Source organism: Gorilla gorilla, chromosome 10 (genome assembly GCF_029281585.2).
Source record: "Gorilla gorilla gorilla isolate KB3781 chromosome 10, NHGRI_mGorGor1-v2.1_pri, whole genome shotgun sequence".
Taxonomy (NCBI): Eukaryota; Metazoa; Chordata; class Mammalia; order Primates; family Hominidae; genus Gorilla; species Gorilla gorilla.
Window position 1 is genome coordinate 70,571,665 of NC_073234.2, and position 22,575 is coordinate 70,594,239.

At 35.8% G+C, this 22,575-nt stretch overlaps 1 protein-coding gene across 1 annotated transcript in view; it reads left to right on the forward strand.

Moving 5' to 3' along the window:
* IPO8 (importin 8) overlaps nucleotides 1-22,575 on the forward strand; it is a 67,497-nt gene that overhangs the window by 14,090 nt on the left and 30,832 nt on the right. Inside the window, exons 4-16 of the mRNA XM_004052914.4 lie at nucleotides 284-442; nucleotides 1,465-1,621; nucleotides 5,797-5,886; nucleotides 7,625-7,719; nucleotides 8,302-8,386; nucleotides 11,288-11,422; nucleotides 13,110-13,209; nucleotides 16,136-16,212; nucleotides 16,541-16,657; nucleotides 17,077-17,166; nucleotides 18,734-18,899; nucleotides 19,901-20,061; nucleotides 21,115-21,240. Of these exons, the coding sequence (XP_004052962.1) occupies nucleotides 284-442; nucleotides 1,465-1,621; nucleotides 5,797-5,886; nucleotides 7,625-7,719; nucleotides 8,302-8,386; nucleotides 11,288-11,422; nucleotides 13,110-13,209; nucleotides 16,136-16,212; nucleotides 16,541-16,657; nucleotides 17,077-17,166; nucleotides 18,734-18,899; nucleotides 19,901-20,061; nucleotides 21,115-21,240 (1,558 nt within the window). The remainder of the gene's footprint in view (nucleotides 1-283; nucleotides 443-1,464; nucleotides 1,622-5,796; nucleotides 5,887-7,624; nucleotides 7,720-8,301; nucleotides 8,387-11,287; nucleotides 11,423-13,109; nucleotides 13,210-16,135; nucleotides 16,213-16,540; nucleotides 16,658-17,076; nucleotides 17,167-18,733; nucleotides 18,900-19,900; nucleotides 20,062-21,114; nucleotides 21,241-22,575) is intronic.

A 22,575-nucleotide genomic window follows, 5' to 3' on the forward strand; every position in this document is an offset into this window, starting at 1 on the left:
TTTGAAAATTTTAAACTATTTAAAACAAATTTTTAAACTGTGTTTAGGATAAGATAGTTTGAAAGGTTTCATTCATTTTAGAAACTCACCCTTTCTGTTTATTTTCAACAAGTTGAGCCACTGAGGATGTTTTTTAGATATGTCTTTTTCCCCTACCCCACATATGTAAGTATATAATACACATAAATAGAAGATAACAAACTTTTATGTAAAATATTAGAGGTCTTTGAAACATAGTATTTATAACTACTTAGATTTTGGACTTTTCTTCCCTACTTTGTAGAGTCCAATTAACAATGTGTCTCCGTGCCATCATAAAACATGATTTTCCTGGTCACTGGCCAGCAGTGGTCGACAAGATAGACTATTACTTGCAATCACAGAGCAGTGCAAGCTGGCTTGGCAGTTTATTATGCCTGTATCAACTGGTGAAGACATATGAGTAAGTTGATTTCTGTTGGCTGAAGAAAGCAGCCTTGTGTAACTTAGAAATAATGAAGTTGCAAAGAGTGGTCTGTTGTGGATGTTCTGCACGGGTTATCAGATTAGTTTGGGAAATGTTGGGTTAAACATGCTTAAATGTGTTTATTTGCTGCAGTTATTGAAAGAAACTTTAATGTGCTGATGGATATTGCTAACCTCAGAGACAGTGATATAATATGAAGCACTTCTCAAACTTGTTAGTTGCACAGTACCATTTATTAACAGCTTTCCTTGGAAACTCTGATATAGAGATACCTTAATATTTGTCTTCTAGGGAGTATATTAAGTAAACCAAAACATTTACTTTTTTGGATGCAAGATAGAAAATGTTAACGTTTCTTTGCTAATGACATTCTTTTCCATAAAAGCAGCTTGGGTAGGTAGAAGACTAATATCACTTAATAGTATTGCTTTCTGGTTTCTAGGAAGATTGCTACATGTGTATATGAAGTCCTGTAGTTCTCCTTTTAAACTGACTAGTTCATACTCTACTTATGAACTTTATAGAACATATTTTAGATTTATGGCAATTAAAGCGATCTAAGAGCACCTAAATTTTAAAATATTTTAACTGCTCAATTCAGGGAGAAATATAATTAAAAAATTCCCCCCATATTATTTGTTATATAGTTTGTCTATTTAAAATAGCATAGCAACTTATATTTTATAGTAAGAATTTTGGCTGGATGAAAATTAATTTAAATACTAGAAACATTCATGTAGGAAAACTGCAAAATGGTCTCGGATTGTTTTAAACTAGTCTAAATCTTTCCAGAAAGATTTTAGGTGTTGTACCTAAAACAGGATGTGGTATTTTAAATTTCTTTTCAACTTAATTCTAGCAATTCAAACAAACTACAAGCCAATGTTAATGATTTTGTTTTGTTAGTTTTATGTATTTAAAAAATATTTTATAATTTATTGTTGATGGTTCTTTGGGTGGGAAAAATTACTTTTCTGTTTTTGTCTTTGCTCATGTAGATATAAGAAAGCAGAAGAGAGAGAACCTCTTATAATAGCAATGCAGATATTCCTGCCTCGTATTCAGCAACAAATCGTGCAGCTCCTTCCTGATTCCTCCTATTATTCTGTATTACTGCAGAAACAAATTCTGAAAATCTTTTATGCACTTGTTCAGGTAGGTTTCTATTGCAGAAAACAAATATGGAGTCCTGTATTTCTGCCTGACACATGGAAAGTGCTCAATAAGTGTCACTTATTATTAAAAATTATTTTGTATTATCCCATATATTTCTTTAAAAAATGCTTATGAGGAACAGGTTCACAGAAATTAATTACCCAAGATCGTCTCAATGGCATATCTGCCCCTATGTGCTTTTCACTCCAGTGTCTGAAATCATGGGTAAAGCAGAACCAGGGTGGGTAAACCTACCTCCTCTAAAACCTGATTACTCCAACTATCTGTTCTGTAGCATTCCTGCCTATAGATTAGTTATAATTACAAGAGAAGAAGAAGGAAAAGAAGAAGGGAGTCCCTCTTCTATTGGGAAATCATATTGATGGTAGTTTCTTTGCATTTGACTCAAAGCTAACAGAGGATTTAGGGCTCATTTTCCTTGGTTTAAAATACTGCCTAAAAAAAAAAAATCTGAGTGCTATAAGGGATACCAACACGGGAATCCAGAAAGAAATGAGAAGATAGAGATGGAATATGTTTGAAACATAAAAATATTTAACATCAAATCCTTGAAAGACTTAGGTAAATTATTTAGGTCTGATTGGAGGAAGAATAATTGTTTTCAGTCTTAGAGTTTAATTCGTTCATCAAACAGTTATTACATGCTTTCTAGTTGAATTTGTCGTGAGAAGAGGATGGTTTTGTTGAGCTCAAAAACCATGACAGTTTGGATCCATCCTTGGCTTTTTATTGACTTAGATACTTAAACTATTTCAAAATATTTTACTTTAATAAAGATTTATATTTTTATTAAAGCTTCCTCTTTTAAACTTTTAATAGGGATAGTCTGAGGCAGATTTTTTTTTTTCCCCCAGAGCAGCCTTTTTGCAGGGAAAGAGAAGAGGGAAGGAGGCAAATGTGAGAAGAGAAGAAACTAGAATACTAGGAAAATATGTTCTCTCACTTGTTTTGAAATAATATTCAGAGGCCAGACTTCCTTTTTCTATTGGGAGAAACAGCTAGAAATTGGGAAGTAAGACAAAGGATGATGAAATAATTTTTCTAAAGCCTCTACCTCTAATTGGTTTGCTAAGAGGACAGAATCTTCATATTTTTCTCAGTCTATACTTGCTAAAAACCTGGAAAACCTCAACATTTTTAACCATTTTGGTAATCTATTATGTACTAATACATTAATATTCTCCTCTGGGAAGTAGAAATTTAGAAGGCATTAGGAGCCACTATTACAATGCTGACATAAGTAAAAAGCGATAATATGAGAAGGAGCAGATAATTTTGTTTTTAAAAGTATGAGCAGCCGGGTGCGGTGGGTCAGGTCTGTAATCCCAGCACGTTGGGAGGCCAAGGTGGGTGGATCACCTGAGGTCTGGAGTTCAAGACCAGCCTGGCCAACATGGTGAAACCCCATCTCTAGAAAAATACAAAAATTAGCCAGAAATGATGGCGGGTGCCTCTAATTCCAGCTATTCTGGAGGCTGAGGTGAGAGAATTGCTCGAACCCAGGAGGCGGAGGTTGCAGTGATCTGAGATTGCACCATTGCACTGCAGCCTGGGTGACAGAGCGAGACTCCGCCTCAAATAAAATAAAAGTATGATACAACAGATCTTGTCTAAGGAGCATAATATTTGTACAGGACACTTGGATATTCTATACATAAGCTCAGCCTAACCCTCAGCCTACTTCTCCTCTGTTACCTATATCAAATCCAAATGGCTTCCAAATGCACTTAGAATAAAGTGCATTTGAAACTTCTTAATATAGCCCATAAAGCCCTTCATCTCCTCACCTTCTTCTCTTATTCCTACCTTTGTACATGTACAGTCATGTATTACTTAACTTTGGGGATGCATTCTGAGAAAATGCATTGTTAGGTAAGTTTTATCCCTCTGTGAACATTGTAGAGTGTACTTACACAAACCTAGATGCTATAGCCTATTACATACCTAGCCTGTGTGTTGCTCCCAGGCTGCAAACCTGTACATGTTATTGTACCAAATACTGAAAGCAGCTGTAACTCAATGGTAAGTAATAGAAAAGATATGCTAAAAATACAGTATAAAATATTTTTTAAAAAGCACTCCTGTATAGGGTACTCCTGTATATGGAACTTGCAGGACTGGAAGTTGCTGTGGGTGAGGTAGTGGTGAGTGAATGTGAAGGCCTAGGACATTAGTCTGTGCTTATAAATGTTGAACATTTAGGCTACACTAAATTTATAAAATTTATCTGCGGCCGGGCGCGGTGGCTCACGCCTGTAATCCCAGCACTTTGGGAGGCCGAGGCGGGCGGATCACGAGGTCAGGAGATCGAGACCATCCTGGCTAACACGGTGAAACCCCGTCTCTACTAAAAATACAAAAAATTAGCCGGGCGTGGTAGTGGGCGCCTGTAGTCCCAGCTACTCGGGAGGCTGAGGCAGGAGAATGGCGTGAACCCGGGAGGTGGAGCTTGCAGTGAGCCGAGATCGCACCACTGCACTCCAGCCTGGGCGACAAAGCAAGACTCCGTCTCAAAAAAAAAAAAAAAAAAAAAAATTATCTGCAATAATAAATTAACCGTAGCTTAGCTTACTGTAACTTTTTTACTTCATAAACTTTAAATTTTTTTTTTTTTTTTGAGATGGTGTCTCGCTCTGTCGCCCGGGCTGGAGTGCAGTGGCAGAATCTCGGCTCACTGCCACCTCCGCCTCCCGGGTTCAAGCAGTTCTGCCTCAGCCTCGATTTACAGGCACCTGCCACCACGCCTGGCTAATTTTTTGTATTCTTAGTAGAGACGGGGTTTCACTGTTTTGGCCAGGCTGGTCTCAAACTCCTGACCTCGTGTTCCGCCCGCCTTGGCCTCCCAAAGTGCTGAGATTACAGGCATGAGCCACCACGCCTGGCCAAACTTTAAAATTTTTAACTTTTTGACTCTGTTGTACTAACACTTAGTTTAAAATATTAACATGTTGTATAACTGTACAATAATATTTTCTTTATATCCATATTTTAAAAGGTTTTATATTTTAGAATTTTATTTTTTTTCAAACTTTTTCATTAAAAACTAAGACACACACACATTAGCCTAGGCCTATGCAGGGTCAGGATCATCAATATCACTGTCTTCCACTTCTGTATTCTGTCCTGCTGGAGTGTCTTCATTTCAGGGGCAATAACATGCATGGAGCTGTCATCTATGATAACAATGCCTTCTGGAATACTCCTGAAAGACCTACCTGAGGCTGTTTTAGATAACTTTAAAAAAAAAGTAGAAGGAGTACACTCTAATGATGAGAAGTATTGTGTAGTAAAAATATAAACTAGTAGCATAGTTGTCATTACCAGTTACGTACTGTATAAAATTGCTATACTTTAGACAGCTGGCAATGCAGTAGGTTTGTTTGCACCAGCATCACCACAAATATTTGAGTAATGCATTGTGCTGTGACTTTAAGATGGTTACTATGTCACTAGGCGATAAGAATCTTTCAGCTGTGTTCTGATCTTATGGGACCATTGTTGTATATGCAGTCTGTCACTGACCGAAACATTTGTTATGTGGTGCATGACTTTATATACATTTTTTCCAGTTAGAGTGTAAGCTTCGTAAGGGCAAAGATTGTCTATCTTACTATGTCTGTAGCATGTAGCATGTTTTGTACTGAATGGATGTGGAGGCAATATCCGTCTTCTGCAACTCACAGTACAGCAGAGGTGAGCCATATATCTGTGTAGTACAAAGTGGACTGTAGTTATTATGCTACAGTGTAGAGGAAAGTAATTTAAAAAAAAGTTTCATGAGTGTTTAATGAAATAAATATTTTCATCAAGGTGGTTAAAATGGAAAGTTTGACCCTCAAAGGGGTAAGTCATAAAAATCACTCACTTAGAATCTCATGCTGAATAAATGAGACCTCAGTGGTATTCATTTGTTTTTCCTTTTAAAAAGTAGACCCAAGAAACAACTCATGGCCGGTAGTCTTCTAAATTTAAAAATTTAAGTTCTATATAGTCGTATGAATCTATTTTAAGTTAGGTTGAACTATACAAGATTGCTATTTTCATTCTCAAATGTTAGCCCTTTCATATATTTTAGCCTTACAATATAGATAAAATTGCTGATTTTTTTGGATGGGAGGAATTACTGTTCATGTTGTTGTTCTTCTCTTTTCCAGTATGCATTGCCTCTTCAGCTAGTGAATAACCAAACCATGACAACATGGATGGAGATCTTCCGAACTATTATCGACAGGACCGTTCCTCCTGTAAGAAAAAGCTTTTCCCAAGAAAAATAGGGGAAATGGGTTTGGAATGTTTGCGGTAGACTGATTCATTATCCCTGACTGCTCTTTGAAAAAATTTACTACTATAATAAAATAAATTAATAAAATAATTCATAATACCATTTTTAGAAAGCTTAGATAAGCAATTTAAATCCTACCAAAAATGAAAACTGTTTTTAAAACTTTATTTCTTTAGTCTTTTTTTCCTCTGCATCTATATACAACATATTTAATTTACAAAAGTAGTATATGTTGGCTGGGCATGGTGTCTCACACCTGTAATCCTAGCACTTTGGGAGGCCAAGCTGGGAGGATCACTTGAAGCCAGGAGTTCAAGACCAATCTGTGCAACATAGTGGGACCTTGACTCTAGAAAATGTAAAGAAAAAAGAAACATAGCTAGATGTGGTAGCATGTGCCAGCTACTTGGGAAGCTGAGGTGGGGGGATCACTGGTAGTTTGAGGCTGCAGCAAACTATGCTTGGGGGACAGAGCAAGACCCTATCTCAAAAAAGAAAAAAAAAAAAGAAGCATTTATTGATACTATTTTGAAATTCAGTTTTCACTTAAAACTTGCAAATATTTTTATGATTATGAATGCTTTTATACTGTCTTTTTTTTTTCTTTTTTTTGAGACAGAGTCTCCTTCTGTCGCCCAGGCTGGAGTGCAGTGGCATGATCTTGGCTCACTGCAAGCTCCACCTCCCGGGTTCACACCATCCTCCTGCCTCAGCCTCCTGAGTAGCTGGGACTACAGGTGCTCACCACCATGCCCGGCTAATTTTTTTTTTTGTATTTTTTTTTTTTTTTTTTTTTTTTTTAGTAGAGACAGGGTTTCACGGTGTTGGCCAGGATGGTCTCGATCTCCTGACCTCATGATCCACCCACCTCGGCCTCCCAAAGTGCTGGGATTACAGGCGTGAGCCACCGCACCTGGCCTATACTGTCATTTTTGTTGAATGTTCTACTTGCTGGATGTTTAGGCTTTAATTTTTTAGTGTTTTAACTCTTAAGAATGTACTTAAATTTTTGTGCACATTAATTTGGATAAACTAGAAACACGGAAGGCTTTTCACTAATCTTGCAGAGTGCTCTTCAATAAAGTGTGCCCTCAGTTACACTTTAATAAGCAGTGACTGAGAATGCCTGTTATGGGTACACACTTAATTCTAAGTTTGTCCATTTGATAGGGAAAAGATGTGTTTCATTTTGATCTGCAATAATACTATCTTTAATTTATCACATTAGTTCTTGTATCTATTAAAATTTTAGTTTGTCTTAAAATGTGCAGTATTATTTCTCTTGTCCATATCGTGAGACAAAGTATTTTGACATTTAGCTTACATACATAAATGCACAGCACTTAATGACTAGTTCAGTGAATTTTGACATACATTTGTGTTATCACCCAGATAAAAATGTAGAACTCTTTCATCATCTCAGAGTGTCCTGAAGGAACCATGGTGTTTTGTATTTTGTCCTCTACTTATTTAGGCCTTTTGAAGATAGGAGGTAAATGTGAACAGCAGCATTGGTTAGTTGAAATTTACTTTGCTCATTTAATTCCTGCCTAGCAATCTATAAAGAATTTTCATTTGTATAGCAATCTAACTTCACATTTAATATGACTTAACCTATATCAAGATTTATCTTGCCTTTGTTATTCACATAAATCCTTTTATTATGCAGAACTTTAATCTGGGTAATTTTGTCCTGTTAGGAGACTCTGCACATTGATGAGGATGATAGACCAGAACTGGTATGGTGGAAGTGTAAGAAGTGGGCACTGCATATTGTAGCTCGGCTCTTTGAACGGTAATTATCTGTTTATTACATTGATGATCATACAGCCAGTATCTCAGTATCAGATATGATTATCTGTCTTTAGAGCCACCGAGAGCCAAGAGTTACTCTGTTTAAAGTAGCTTAATTTCAATCATTGGCTTTGAGATCATAATGAAGTGGGTGGTCTTCTCTGGATCTTTTGTATTCTTCTGTGAAAAACTTGGAAAAATAACATTGTTCAGCCCACTGGTAATATCTAAGAATTATGCAAGAAGCTGCATGGTCACTCAACTCTGTAATAATGTCAAATTTAATTTTAAAAACATTTATTGAAAAAAATCTATGTCAGTTGTAACATTTTAATTTCGAATATTCACCAGGAGCTCTTGGTTTAGCAAGTGAAAGCTTCTGTCTGAAACTTTACAGTATGGCCCATAGTCTAAGTACAGTTTATCTTGATTTCATTTTGTGGCTTGTGGGAAAAAAAAAGGCATTGTTAGTTTTCTGTCCCAGTAGAATCCATCTTTGAATAAGGGACTATATTTAAATTATTAGCAAGCATGCTGTTTGTAAAATTCACGGTATTTGTACATTTTCTCTTTGTATTTTAAGATATGGAAGCCCGGGAAATGTCACAAAAGAATACTTTGAATTTTCTGAATTCTTTTTGAAAACCTATGCGGTGGGCATTCAGCAGGTAATAAACTTACGCTTTTAAAATAGAAGAATGGTTACTACTGAAAGTAAAGTCATTTCTATCTACTGGAAGTAGGTTACAAACATACTAATTCATTACATATTTATAGAGGATGGAAGGACAGTTCTGGGAATGTATTACAGTGCAATTAGTTTTAAAACCAAGTTTCCAGTGCAATTAGTTTTAGAACCAAATGTCCCGAGACAGCCACCACCAGAACTGAATCCTAGACTCTGGACTCAAACCTTTTAAGTTGATAGTGGTGTAGCAGTCACCAGTATTAGATTGGGTTCTTCTATTAATTCTCTGACCTCTTATGAGTTTTTTGATCTTTATTTCTTCACCTCTTTGTTCTGTTTTTATTTTAGAAGACTTATATAATATGAATTGGTCTATATGAAGAGTAGTTGAGCTTATTAGACGTCAAGACTCTTAGCTGAGAACTTAAACATTTCTATGGAAGTTTGGGGACCATTCTATATAGTGAAAATTAGTTCCTGAAACAATCCAAGTTGATATAATGTTTAAAAATTTTAAAAGCTACAAAGGACAAGTGGTCCATGAAAATTGGTTGATCAATGTTGCCATTTAAATCATATTTTTATGTTTCAATAAAATTTATTAATTATTGACCACTGGCTGTGTCAGGACCATATTGAGGAAGCAAAGACTAATTAGACATAGGGAAAAGCTTTACTGACATAGAAGGTGTTTCTAGATTTTTTTTTTTTTTTTTTTTTTTTTTTTTTGAGATGGAGTCTCACTCTGTTGCCCAGGCTGGAGTGCAGTGGCACAATCTCGGCTCACTGCAACCTCTGCCTCCTGGGTTCAAGCAATTCTCCTGCCTCAGCCTCCCAAGAAGCTGAGATTAAAGGCACACATCACCACACCTGGCTAATTTTTTATATTTTTGGGTAGAGGTGGGGTTTCACCATGTTGGCCAGGCTGATCTTGAACTCATGATCTCAAGTGATCCACTCAACTTGGATTCCCAAAGTGCTGGGATTACAGGTGTGAATCACCGTGCCCGGCTCTAGATTTTTTTTTTTTTAAATAGCTCTTTATTGTCAGCATTATAATGTTAAGTACTTAGAACCTGTTGTCTTGAGATGGAATACTTCCGTTTATGTGTTATCATTTTGCCTAGTAGAATGCTTTCTAAAAAGTACAATGCAACAGTTCAGGAAAGTTGTAGTTATATAGTTGAATTTCTCACAAGTTATTTTGTTGGCTGGTGAGACAATCTATAGGGAAAATTAGTGAATAAAACCAGGACAATCAGGAAGCTGGTCATCTGTCTTCTGCCCCTTCCAGTGCTGTCCACTAATGTTAAACTCCTTAAAGTATCTTAAAGTTAATTTCCACTTGAAGTGTGGTGAGTCGATTTTTTTTCAGTGTCATAAACATGTATGTGTGTGTATACATGTATACACATATAAAAATGCCATTATATGCGTGTTATAAACTCTTGGTACCATGGTTATTTAAGGATATATTCCTCATACTTAAAAATAGTTTTCTTATCAGGGACTCTTCTCTCCCCCACTGTTGTGTAGGGAGAGAATCTCCCATTTCCCATCTCCCATCACCCCTACTTTGTATGAGCCACATCTGTATTAGAAAGAATCATGTTCAGTATCATCCATTTCTAGCCTGCATCACAGAAGGGGTTTCTACATGATGACAGGACTTCCGACAAATTTGGTAAACCTGAGTTTTAGGAAACTTGAATAAAATCCATATTCTGAATTTATAATTTCTGTACCTATTTTGAAAGAATGCTTTTTATTTATTCAGCAACTCACTTGTAAGCTTGATATGGTGAAGAGCTCTGGAGAACAGGAATTGGAAGGCAACTTTCTGTAGTGAAGAAAGTTGCCTAAAGGTCCTTGAGCCAGTCAGAGGTGCTTTGGCATGGCTTTTTCCTTATAAATAATTTTTTAAATCCGTTTTTAAAAAATCAGTTTTTAAAAAATAACTTCTCAGTTGTGTTATGTTTACAAATACCTTCTTTTATAATCTGAGATTATAAAAGAAAATTCTCCCTTGTTTTCTTTAAGGAATCCTGTGCTGTCATTTTTTGTCAGTGTTAAAATAGTTCCCCATCTGAAGTTTATTTTGGTGTGAAGTTGAGGGAGTTAATTTAAATTTTTTCAGGGGGCTAATCAGTTGTGCCAATACTATTTTTTGAACAACTTTTCTCTTCTAATTTGAAGGAGTCTTTATGAAATAATGAAACATCTTTGTGCTGTCTCTTGTTGTATGGAAGTTTTTAATGTTTCTTTAGTCAGATCTGTTATTGTAATTTTTTTTTTTTTTTTTTGAGGCAGAGTCTCGCTCTATCACCCAGGGCTGGAGTGCAGTGGCGCGATCTCGGCTCACTGCAAGCTCCGCCTCCGGGGTTCATGCCATTCTCCTGCCTCAGCCTCCCCAGTAGCTGGGACTACAGGCACCCGCCACCACGCCCGGCTAATTTTTTTGTGTTTTCAGTAGAGACGGGGTTTCACCGTGTTAGCCAGGATGCTCTCGTTCTCCTGACCTCATGATCCGCCCGCCTCGGCCTCCCAAAGTGCTGGGATTACAGGCTTGAGCCACCGCGCCCGGCCCCTGTTATTGTAATTTTTTAAACAGGAGTTTTAACTTACTTTGAAGAGCTAGCAGTGCAATAGAAATTTAGACTTTGCCTGGAAGTTACAATGAGACACCATTTAGTTCAATATAACATGGACCTATCTAATAATTAAAGCTGTTTATCTGAGCTTTCTTAGAAAACATTGATTTTTCTCCCAAATCTGTTTATTTTTCTATGGATTCTGAATTTTAGGTCATGCCAAAAATGGCACCTCCCCCTTTTAACCTTATAATTGTTTATGTTCTTCTGTATTTTCTGTTTTCTTATAGGTGCTACTAAAAATTTTAGATCAATATAGACAGAAAGAATATGTAGCTCCCCGTGTTCTCCAGCAAGCATTCAACTATCTCAACCAAGGGGTGGTTCATTCTATAACCTGGAAGCAGATGAAGCCACACATACAGGTTAGTGTCAGAGAGCAGCTCTCCAAAATTATTCTCTGGTTAAATTAGGTTTTCTAGACAAAGTTAGTATTACTAATCCTATATTTTACATTTTATATATATACATTTTACCATTAATAATTTCTAATGAGTGAAGTCCTATGTCAGATATAAAGGGCTTAGAAATTTAAGCATTTGAGAAAAGTGAAGCCTTCAAGTTTTATGAGTCGGGAGACCTGGATTCACTTGATCTTGCTTAATCTCATTAAGCCTCATTTTCTCCTCTATTAAGGCACATAGTGTTTTTCTATTCTTATCTAAAAGTTGCTAGGATTAAATGAGGTATTTTGTGAGAAAGTATTTTGAAAACTTAACAGGGCTCTACTAAGGTAGTGTTATTTTGCAGGAATTGAAGACTGATATGTGACCGTTTTATTTTGTAGGTATGAGCAAGGTTTTTATTTCTTTTCTTGGATTGTTAAGTTCAATAGCATCATTGTTTCTATATCAATTGTTTGCCTAAAGGTAGAATTCAGCATTGTTATTTAGCTAAAGAACAAATGGGAATGGAAAATTATAGGCCACTAATAAATAAATACTTATTTGTATACAAATAATTGGATAATTTGACAGTAGTAGGAACTGAATACCTACTCTCTCCCAAACTGTGAATTCTTAAATTTTATAAATGATATCTGAAAAGAAAAATCTTTCACTTTGCTGTTTGCTGTCCAGGATAGAATTTTAGTGTTATTACCCTTCTTACCAACAGATATCTTTTCTTTGATTTATGTAGATATCTTAATAACTATTTGCCTAATCACTTTGATCAAATAGTGATAATTTCTTTGCAATTAATTAATAAAGATACTGATTTCATTTGCTGTGTTCCTGTAAAGTAAGGGTGAGTTGTGATAACATTTCTTCTCTACTTCATACCTTTGGCTTTATTTTTACATAGCTGTAAAGTAGGAATAAGAAAACGCTGATCCTTAGGCTGAATTTTTTCACTTAGAATTATTTAATTTGGAATTAAGTGGTAAGAGATGATCCTGTTTTTATATAAATTGTTGTTAGAGCCTAAAAGGGCTTAATAGAACATTAGTAGCAGTGCACAGAGAGGCTAGTAGATAGGACTTTTCTCTAACTGAAACTTACATTTGTGGAGTAGGAAATTAGTTTTTTTGGGAATAGAAGTAAAGAAAATTCCAATTTTTTTTTTTTTTTTGGAGCTGGAGTCTCACTCTGTTGCACAGGCTGGACTGCAGTGGCATGATCATGGCTCACTGCAGCCCTTAGCTCCTAGGCTCAAGAGACCCTTCAAGATGCACGCCACCATGCTTGGCTATGTTTTTATGTATTTTTTTGGAGATGGGGTCTCGCTACAGTGCCCAGGCTGGTCTTGAACTCCTGTCCTCAAGTGATCCTTCTGCCCTTGGGCTTCCAAAGAGGTAGGATTACAGACATGAGTCACCATGCCTGGCCCTTTAATATTGTTAATACATGGACATTTAGGACTAAAATGGAAATGTTAAAAAAATTTCAAAATAAGAACTATAATAGTAAATATAACCTCGACTTGACATTTTACACACACACAGTTTGGAAAACTAACATCATAAAGGCTGTCAACAAGTACGTTATTAGTATTCCTCAAACTTGAATAGCCTATACCCATTTGTTACTTTTTTTTTTTTTCTCATTTCAGAATATCTCTGAAGACGTGATTTTTTCTGTGATGTGTTATAAAGATGAGGATGAAGAGCTGTGGCAAGAAGATCCATATGAGTATATAAGGATGAAATTTGGTAATTGAGATGGTTTTATTTCTCATCAGTTCGTGGATATGTAAAGTAATATAACTAAATTTATATTTTTAAGCAAATGTTATTACTTTGTTAAATCTCCCAGGTTCTGTTTTGCATGATATAATCTGAAACTTTGAGAGTTTGATGTTATTTTGTTGAACTAGAGAACTTGAGATTGTCGGATGTGGGAGATGAAAAGCCACCTCATTCATCTCTCTTACGGGTGCTCAAGTTGAGCCATCTGTTACTTATGCTGTTGTGATGCTGATCTGCAGGGACCATCCGTTTTTGTGCCTTTTGGGAGACTCATTTATAGATTGGGTTGTTCTCATGTGGGAAATACTTTGGATTTCTGCATATTTTAGGGGTACCCCAATTTGGTTTGCTTGCTTGTCTGATAGACTAAGTGTTCCACAAGGGAAATAAATTTCGTATGGGGGCCCCACTGTGTGTGGTCCAATTCTTTGGGTGTCCTTTTAACTTGGATCTTCCTGGAAACTGTTGAATTGTGTAGGTGGCCTGATTTATTCCCTTTTATTCCCAGTTTGTATTAATTGCTTCATGGAACACTCAAGCACTTAACATAGAAAAATATTAATTTGCATACCTATCTCCCACAACTTAGAAGCTTTCTGAGGACAGGAATTTTACCTTATTTGCTTAATTTTGCATTTTCTGTCTCTTCTACACCTCTGCATTCCTCCACTAGTGCTTGGCCTCCAGTATGCCTTCAATGAATGTTGAAACAAATGATTGCTAAATCTAGCGCTGCGTGCTGAAAGTTCTGTAATGAAGCAGTGCTTTCCCCTTAGTTGAGCCAGGTGTGTCTAGCTACGTAAGCTAAACCTACTGGTACAGATGCTAGTTTTTTGGGCTGTGTTTTTACAGAGCTTTGTGTTTATATTATTTGATTCAGTAAGTGAGGATCCCGTTTTCTCTTGGAGACAAAGTATAAGAAAAGCAAATCAATGAGAAACATTTATCATCTGCTTGATTTGTTATTTTTCTTTTGAAAATCATTATTCATATGTGTAACTTATTATTTCCCGTTTCTTATGCCTTTGTTTTTCTAGTTTGCTTTGAGTGATTAGCCAACCATTCTTCTCTCTCTCTCTCTTTTTTTTTTGTTCCAGTGACCCTCCCACCTCAGCCTCCAAGTAGTTGGGGCCACAGGCGTGTGCCACCACACCTGGCTAATTATTTTTTGCAGAGACAGGGTCTCCCTATATTTCCCAGGCTGGTTTCGAACTCCTGGCTTAAGTGATCCTCCTGCCTTGCAAGGCATTCTTTTAGTGTTTACTTCTTTCATAATACCTATTTGTTTTTGTGATGTACAGAGTATTTGTTTAGCTTTCAGAAAGTTACCATTATTTATATATTCTTCATATCTGATAAGATAGGTATAAATATCCCAGTTTTTAGAAAATAAGAACTCTATGTCTGTTGATTAACAGTGGGAATTTACATTTTATTGTTTAAAAGCGGATATGGGTAACTCAAGACTGACTAGCTGAAGTGAGTTTTCTTTAATCGTTTCCTTGTGTAGACTGGAATCAGTGGCTTTTATTTGATATGTGTATTTTACTTTTGGGTAACCATAGGGAAGAACAATTACTGCATTTTCTTTTTATATGTTTGGCACTTGCAATTATTTACGTGAAACAAAGCATTCCTATCTAAATGTATTGACTGATTAATAACAATGTTTTAGTTTATTCTTTTTATCTACTCTTTAACCAACATCTCCTCACTTCCCCCAATAATGTTTTTTGATTTGGTAAGAACTAACAAGAGCTCAGGCTTTGATGTTAAGATAGCGTGGGTGTGAATGCTGGTTTGGTCACTTACCTGCTGTGTGACTGTGGACAGGTTACTTAACCTCTCTAAAATTCAGTGCTTTCAGCTGTCAAACGGGTGATGATAATAGTGCTGGGAGGATTAAATGGGATAATACACATGAACTAACTGCTTAGCATAGAATACAAGATGCTTCTAAAACTGTAGCATACTGCTTGGCACAGAGTAAGTACAGTACTCCAAAAATGTTCTTATTATGTTTGTATTTTATATTTTGAGGTAGACTTAGATTTGGTTTTATCTTTTGTATTTAAACAAGGACTTATCAGATACCTCTCAAGACTTCAGTTTCTTGTGTAAAACTGCCTATTCTGAAACTTGTGAAAATGTTCATGGTATTAAGTGATATGTTAAGTTTTAGATAGGTATATATTCAATGAAACCTGCTGAACTTACGTATCGACAGAGCCAGGCATGGTCCTAGCAGTCCTTCAAGGCTTTTATACTTGCTGTTTCACCTGCTTGGAGTGCTTTATCCATGGATTGCTTTCTCCCTCATTTCATTCAATTTCTGCTTAAATGTTACCTTAACAGAGTTGGAGAGGCTTTCGCTAACACCCTATTTAAACTAGCATCCCATACTCTGTCACTCTGTCTCTTTACCCTATTTTACATTTGTTCTTATCCTGACTTATTGTGTGTGTATATATGTATAATCTGTTTCTTTGTTTCACGACATAAGCTCCGTGAGAACCTTTTTGTTTGATCTTTGTATCCCCGGGGTCTAGGACGGTACCTGGCACATAGTAAGAGCTGAGTGAATTTTTGTTGTTTTTTGATAGAGATAAAGCACTTTTTCTGTTCTCAGTGAAACAGATGTGTAAATGCATTGTTTTCTTCAATATAATAGTTTGAAAGGACAACCTGTAGAGTTTGAGGAACATTGTTTTGTGCAGGAGACAGCAATGTTGTGGTGCCACTGTATATCCTTAGCTTTTTAGTACTGTCAAGCAGTGTCATATGTGGATGGTTTTATTTTTTTGGTTTGGAATAGCGGTCAGTCAGGTTTAAAATCTAGAATAAGTAATTGTATTTTCACTAACATGGTTTTAACCTTTTAAAATCTTAGATATTTTTGAAGATTATGCTTCTCCCACCACAGCAGCCCAGACTCTCTTATATACTGCTGCAAAGAAAAGAAAAGAGGTATTTCATTTTTCTTTTTAAATCCAAAACTGAAAGGTGGCCTGTGTTGAGTTGATACTCTAGTATATCCCTAGTATTTGAGAAATTATGTTGTTATTCGTTATAATTTGTCACCTTAAGAATTTTTTTTTCCTTTCCTGGTGAGGGAAAAGGGGGTATCATGGTTATTTCATTTTCTTAATAAATTGTACTTTTCTTATTGAGCTTATAGTTGCTTGATAAAACATAATAAAATGGCTTTATTTTTAAAAATTTGTGCATCATAGTTAATACTATAGTAAGACAATGAAAGTTCATGTAGACTAAATGGATTCTTCTATTTCTTTAGGTGTTGCCAAAAATGATGGCATTCTGTTATCAAATCCTAACAGACCCGAACTTTGACCCTAGGAAGAAAGATGGAGCCCTGCATGTGATTGGTTCCCTAGCTGAGATTTTACTGAAGGTTAAGATAATCAAAATTTAATTTACTTAATAACATTGTAAAGCACAGGCAAATGAGAGAATATGAAAGTTATGGCTAATTTAAAGCTGGTGACTACCTCTGGATAATTGAGTTCACAACTATCCTCCTTTCTGTCATCTATTTCTTTAATTAAAAAGAAAATTTGACTGTTTAAAGTTTTCAGTATGAAACTATTGCTATGTGAAAGGGATACAAAGTATCTTATGTCTACAAAATCAATCAATATCAAACTGATCTAAGGTAATATTTGTCTTGTTTTAAAACATGCAATATATAGGTCAAATAATTTTACAAAATTAGAAGTATATTAAATGCAAGTCATAGTAAACACACTTGATTAGGAAGTGATTCTTACGTATGAAAAAGAAATTGATAAGTTGAAATTTGTTTCCTAATAGAAGAGTTTATTCAAGGACCAAATGGAGTTGTTTCTACAAAATCATGTATTTCCATTATTATTGTCTAACCTGGGATATCTTCGAGCTAGAGTAAGTTTTTCATATTTCTGTTATGTATCTTAAATCTTCATAAGATAATTATTCAGATAAATGTTTTTTGGATAAATTGACCTTTTGCCACATATTGAGATGAAACAGAGTCAATTAGAATGTCTGCCTATGGTCACATCAGCTGAATAAAGGACAAACTATTAAAGAAAAAGATTTATAGGCTGGGCGCAGTGGCTCATGCCTGTAATCCCAGCACTTTGGGAGGCTGAGGTGGGCAGATCACTTGAGATCGGGAGTTTGAGACCAGCCTGGCCAACATGGTGAAACCCTGTCTCTACAAAAATACAAAAAATTAGCTGGGCTTCATGGCAGGCACCTGTTATCCCAGCGACTAGGGAGGCTGAGCCAGGAGAATTGCTTGAACCCGGGAGGCGGAGGTTGCGGTGAGCTGAGATCGTGCCACTGCACTCCAGCCTGGACAACAGTGAGACCCTGTCTCAATAAAAAAGGAAAATATTTATGGATTTTATTTCCCGCTGGTTTTATTTCATTTGTCACCCTAGCCTCACTTGCTGCATATGTAAAACATGAAATGAGAAAGGTGATTTTATAGCAGTGATACAATTTAAATTCACAAATGGATTTATTTTGTGTATAAAATGACATGAAATTCCAGATTGGCTAAGAACTTGAATTTGATTTTCAGTATATTAGGTAGATTTGCCTTAGTAAAATGGAGAGATTAATAATCCATGTGAAATTGTGCTCTATGTGTATATTCTTTTAGAATCAATATATTTTATGGAGAAATAGAAACAGGACTTTTATTCAAGAGCCTAGTATTTCTCTTTATAAATATATCAACACAAAAAATGTCTTGCTAAAAACAACATATATTAACAATGCCTTGTACACTAGAAAGCATTTTATAAAATAATAGTTACTAGCACAATATCTGGGCAAATGTGGACTAGGGATGCTGAGGGCACATGAGCATTTTTACAGTGGGGCTCCTACCTTTGAGAAGTTACATGAATTGTGATTCTCTTGCTAAAAGTCTTTAGTAACTAGAATTAATTTCTGTTGATTGTGTTTGATGCACACAGAGAGTAAAATATAATAATGATTCTGTGGTCTAATAGTTAAAATGTGATCATCTATACCAGGTTTGAAAGTTTTGGTACCTATGTGAGTGAAAAAAAAGGAAGCTTACTAAACCAGTTAGTGTAAGGGAAAATAATGTTTTACCTAAGTTTGACAAATGAATTTCAGATACTGGTTTGGAGTTGCTTTTACATATAACAAATTAATTATAAGTTATAATATTTATTAAAAGCGTAAATAGATTTTTGTCAAAGACATATTTGGCTTCTTTTTCTCTTTCCTAAGAAAAATGTTATTGCATATGGGTAATTTAGAAGTAATGAAAATGCCTTACTTGTAAAAAGGGGGATGTAGAAGTTAGAAACTAAGGCTACTGTGTTACCCCAAAAGCAAACATTTCTTCATAGAATTGATATTTTACTAAAAAGTTCTTATATCTGTGATATTATTACAGAATGCTATAATCCTAATAGCTCCCTACTTACCTTTTTTAATAATACAGTCTTGCTGGGTACTTCATGCATTTAGTTCTTTGAAGTTCCATAATGAGCTCAATCTAAGAAATGCCGTTGAATTAGCGAAGAAGAGCCTGATTGAAGATAAAGAGATGCCTGTCAAAGTTGAAGCTGCCCTTGCTCTTCAGTCTTTAATTTCTAACCAGATACAAGGTAAAGCCAAAATACCTTTTAGATGTTTTCTCAAATAATTTCATTTACTTTCTTCCCTAATGAAGATGCATCTCCATGTCTGAGGGTTCAGGGTTTGGAATTCTGGGTTTTGCCCTCTCAGAATTTTGTAGGAATTTATTCTTGTCCTTTTTAGGTGTTCCTATTGACTGTAGTTTTCAGAATTTTAGGTTAGGAAACGTGTTAATCATTGTGGGGCCCTAGGATAGGCTGGGTATAAAGAGACCTGGGCCCAGTTTTGATTTTGCTCCTAACTTGCCATGGAAGCCTGGGCAAGGTGTGTGATCTGTCAAGGCTCAGGTTTCCACATATTTAAGTTTAGGGGAGTTGGACTGAATGACTTCATGATTCCTTTCACCTCTGGGATTCTGATTCCCCTAGTTCTGAAAGTAGCAAGTAGTATTTCTAGTGAGTGATAACAGACGTCTCATTTGTTCAGAGTGTTCTGATCAAAGTTCAAATAAACCTTTGAAAGTAAGTTCAGCTTTTTGAAGAACATGAACGTAGTTTGCCTCTATTCAACAATGTTTCAGTGGGAGGATTGGATATTGTACACATGGCAAGGGAGGGTGGTAGAGATGGCCTGGGGCAGGGAAGGGGCCCCATCAGTATTCGGGATAGTCTTCACATACATGATTTTTATAACTTGTCATGAGAACTGATTCATGTTTTCCAAGTCATTCTGATGACCAAGTGTATGTATAATTAGAATTTCTCAGTGGGGGCTATTAGTATTTTGGGATAGTTTCTGCACAGGACAGTTCTCTCCTGTGCAGAACTTCTTATCCTTATATTACTCTTGGGAAATTGATATATCGGTGAACATTATTTTGATACAGCTTTGTAACTTACCACAGAGCAAGTGTGTATCTAGAATCTGATTTAGGTATTACACCGGGTCACTTGACCTTGTGACCAAGTTAATTCTTTTTATCATCTGGGCATGGTAATTTTTATTACTTTTGTTTGTTTTATTGAATTAGCTAAGGAATATATGAAGCCACATGTGAGGCCTATTATGCAGGAACTGTTGCACATTGTTAGAGAGACAGAAAATGATGATGTTACTAATGTCATCCAGAAGATGATATGTGAATACACTCAAGAGGTAGCCTCAATTGCTGTTGATATGACCCAACACTTGGTAAGACCGGGCAGTTTTATGTTAATTTGGTTTAGAAACCTTGAGTAATCTAAATAAACTCCAAAATATGGAGTTCAGTTTTATTTGTACAGTCATGTGCTGCATAACAACATTTCAGTCAATGACAGATTGCATATACGATGGTGCACTCCTAAGATTATGATACCGTATTTTTACTGTACCTTTTGTATGTTTAGATACAAATAATTCCATTGTGTCATGATTGCCTAAGTATTCACTACATTAGCAAACTGTATAGGTTTGTGGCCTTGGAGCAATAGGCTATGCCATCTAGATTTGCCTAAGTACATTCAATGATGTTCAAGCAAGGATGAAATTGCCTAACGACACATTTCTCAAAATATATCCATGTTAAGCGATGCATGACTGTAACTGAAATATTGATAAAAAAATTATTCTGATATTACTATAGTTCATTAGACTTTAATCACATTTAGGATAATTTCTTTCATCTAGAATATTCTGAAATTTTATAATATGTGCTTTCTAAAGTTTTAATTTCTGGGCTTTGAATCAGGAAGCTCATTTCCTTCAGTTTGGGGCAATTTATTGTTTTACTTTTTGATAAATTTCTCCTTACTATTTTTTTTTTCTGTTTGTATTTCCTGATGTGGAGAATCACATCTGGACTGTGTCTCTAATTTTTTTAAAAACTTTTCCTCCTGTTTTCCATGTCTGTTTTTTTTTTGTTTCATTTTCTAAGTGATTCCTTGACTTCTCAATCTTCTATTGCATTTTTCTTTTTACTATTACTTGATTTCACTTGTCCTAGATTGTGATTTTACTTGCTTAGTGACAACCAGAAGTTAAATATTAGCTCTCTGGATATAATAGTTAATGTAAATAGCTATATTTAAAACATGACAAGTTCTGTTATTTTAAGAAGAGAGATGATTCAGTCAGCAAAGTGCAGACTTCAAAGTTTGAGCAATGCAGACTTCAGATGTGTGACACTGCCATTTTGCTAACTTTTATAAAGCGGGGACGTAACAGTACTACTAATTGCGGAATACTTTAATGTTATTTTCATAGGCTGAGATATTTGGCAAAGTTCTTCAAAGTGATGAATATGAAGAAGTTGAAGACAAAACAGTAATGGCTATGGGAATTTTACATACCATTGATACTATCTTAACAGTTGTAGAAGATCATAAAGAGGTGAGATTTCTTTGTGGTTTATGATATAATAGTAGCATTTAACTGAAATTTATGTGATCAGTGGCCATGAAGTTTGAAGTCTCCACTTTTAAATTGCTACTTAGTTATGTTGCTAGGCTTTAAAAATTGCCCTCACATTTTATGGAAACATATTAAAATGACTGAGTAACATTATAATATTACATCATAATATTTGTAATATTATAATGTAAATATTATAAAGTATATAGTATATCCCTTTATATTAACTTGAGTTCAGTTAATCATATCTGCTATGTGCCAGGCTAGGTTCTTGGGGAATACCAAATTAAATAAGAAATGAGCCCAGCTTTCTGGGAACCAACAATCTAGAATTCTTGGTAGAGAGTGAGAGACAGCAGTTCAATCACAGTGGCAAGTGTTAGGTAATGGAACAGCATTCTGATATAACAAGTACTATAAAAATGGAAAGGAATAAATGAAAGAGCTGAAAAGCATATTTACTCAACTGAATTCCAGAGTGTTATTGGGATAAGACTTTATACAGCTATTTATCTAGTGCTTTCACATCCATCAGCTGATATGATCTTACTGGTGCCACCATGACATAGCTAGCACAGGTAATGGTAGTCTGTTTTGCAGAAGCAGAAAACAAAGTTCAGGTGGATTTAAGAAACTTGCTCATGGTCCCAGAGCTAGTAAGTTGTACATTTGGGTTTGTAGTCAGATCATTTTGATAATGTATCAGTTTATCCCCATTTAAAACCTACAGCTGCTTCCTAAGTATCCCATGGCCTCTCCTTAACTCAAATTAGATTTTTGTTCATTGCTTCTGTGAGTGCAAGTTGACTTGTTTGGCACTGATGGCAATTATTGTTTTACAAGGTGAGCACTTAGGAAGCAGGTGCTAGTACTACTTTTATTTGTTTATTTAATTTTTTAAGACAGTCTTACTCTGTCACCCAGGCTGGCGTGCAGTGGCATGATCTTGGCTCACTGCAACCTCCACCTTCCGGGTTCAAGCAATTCTCCTGCCTCAGCCTCCCGAGGAGCTGGGACTACAGGTGTGTACCATCACACCCAGCTAATTTTTATATTTTCAGTAGAGATGGGGTTTCACCATGTTGGCCAGGCTGGTCTTGAACTCCTGACCTCAGGTGATCCACCTGCTTCAGCCTCCCAAAGTGCTGGGATTACAGGCATGAGCCGCCATGCCTGGCTGCTACTACTACTTTAAATAGCATTGTTAAACCATGTAGCTGTTGGGTTTTTTTTGTTTTTGTGGGTTTTTTTTTTTTTTTTTTTTGAGACAGAATCTCGCTCAGTCACCCAGGCTGGAGTGCAGTGGCTCAGTTT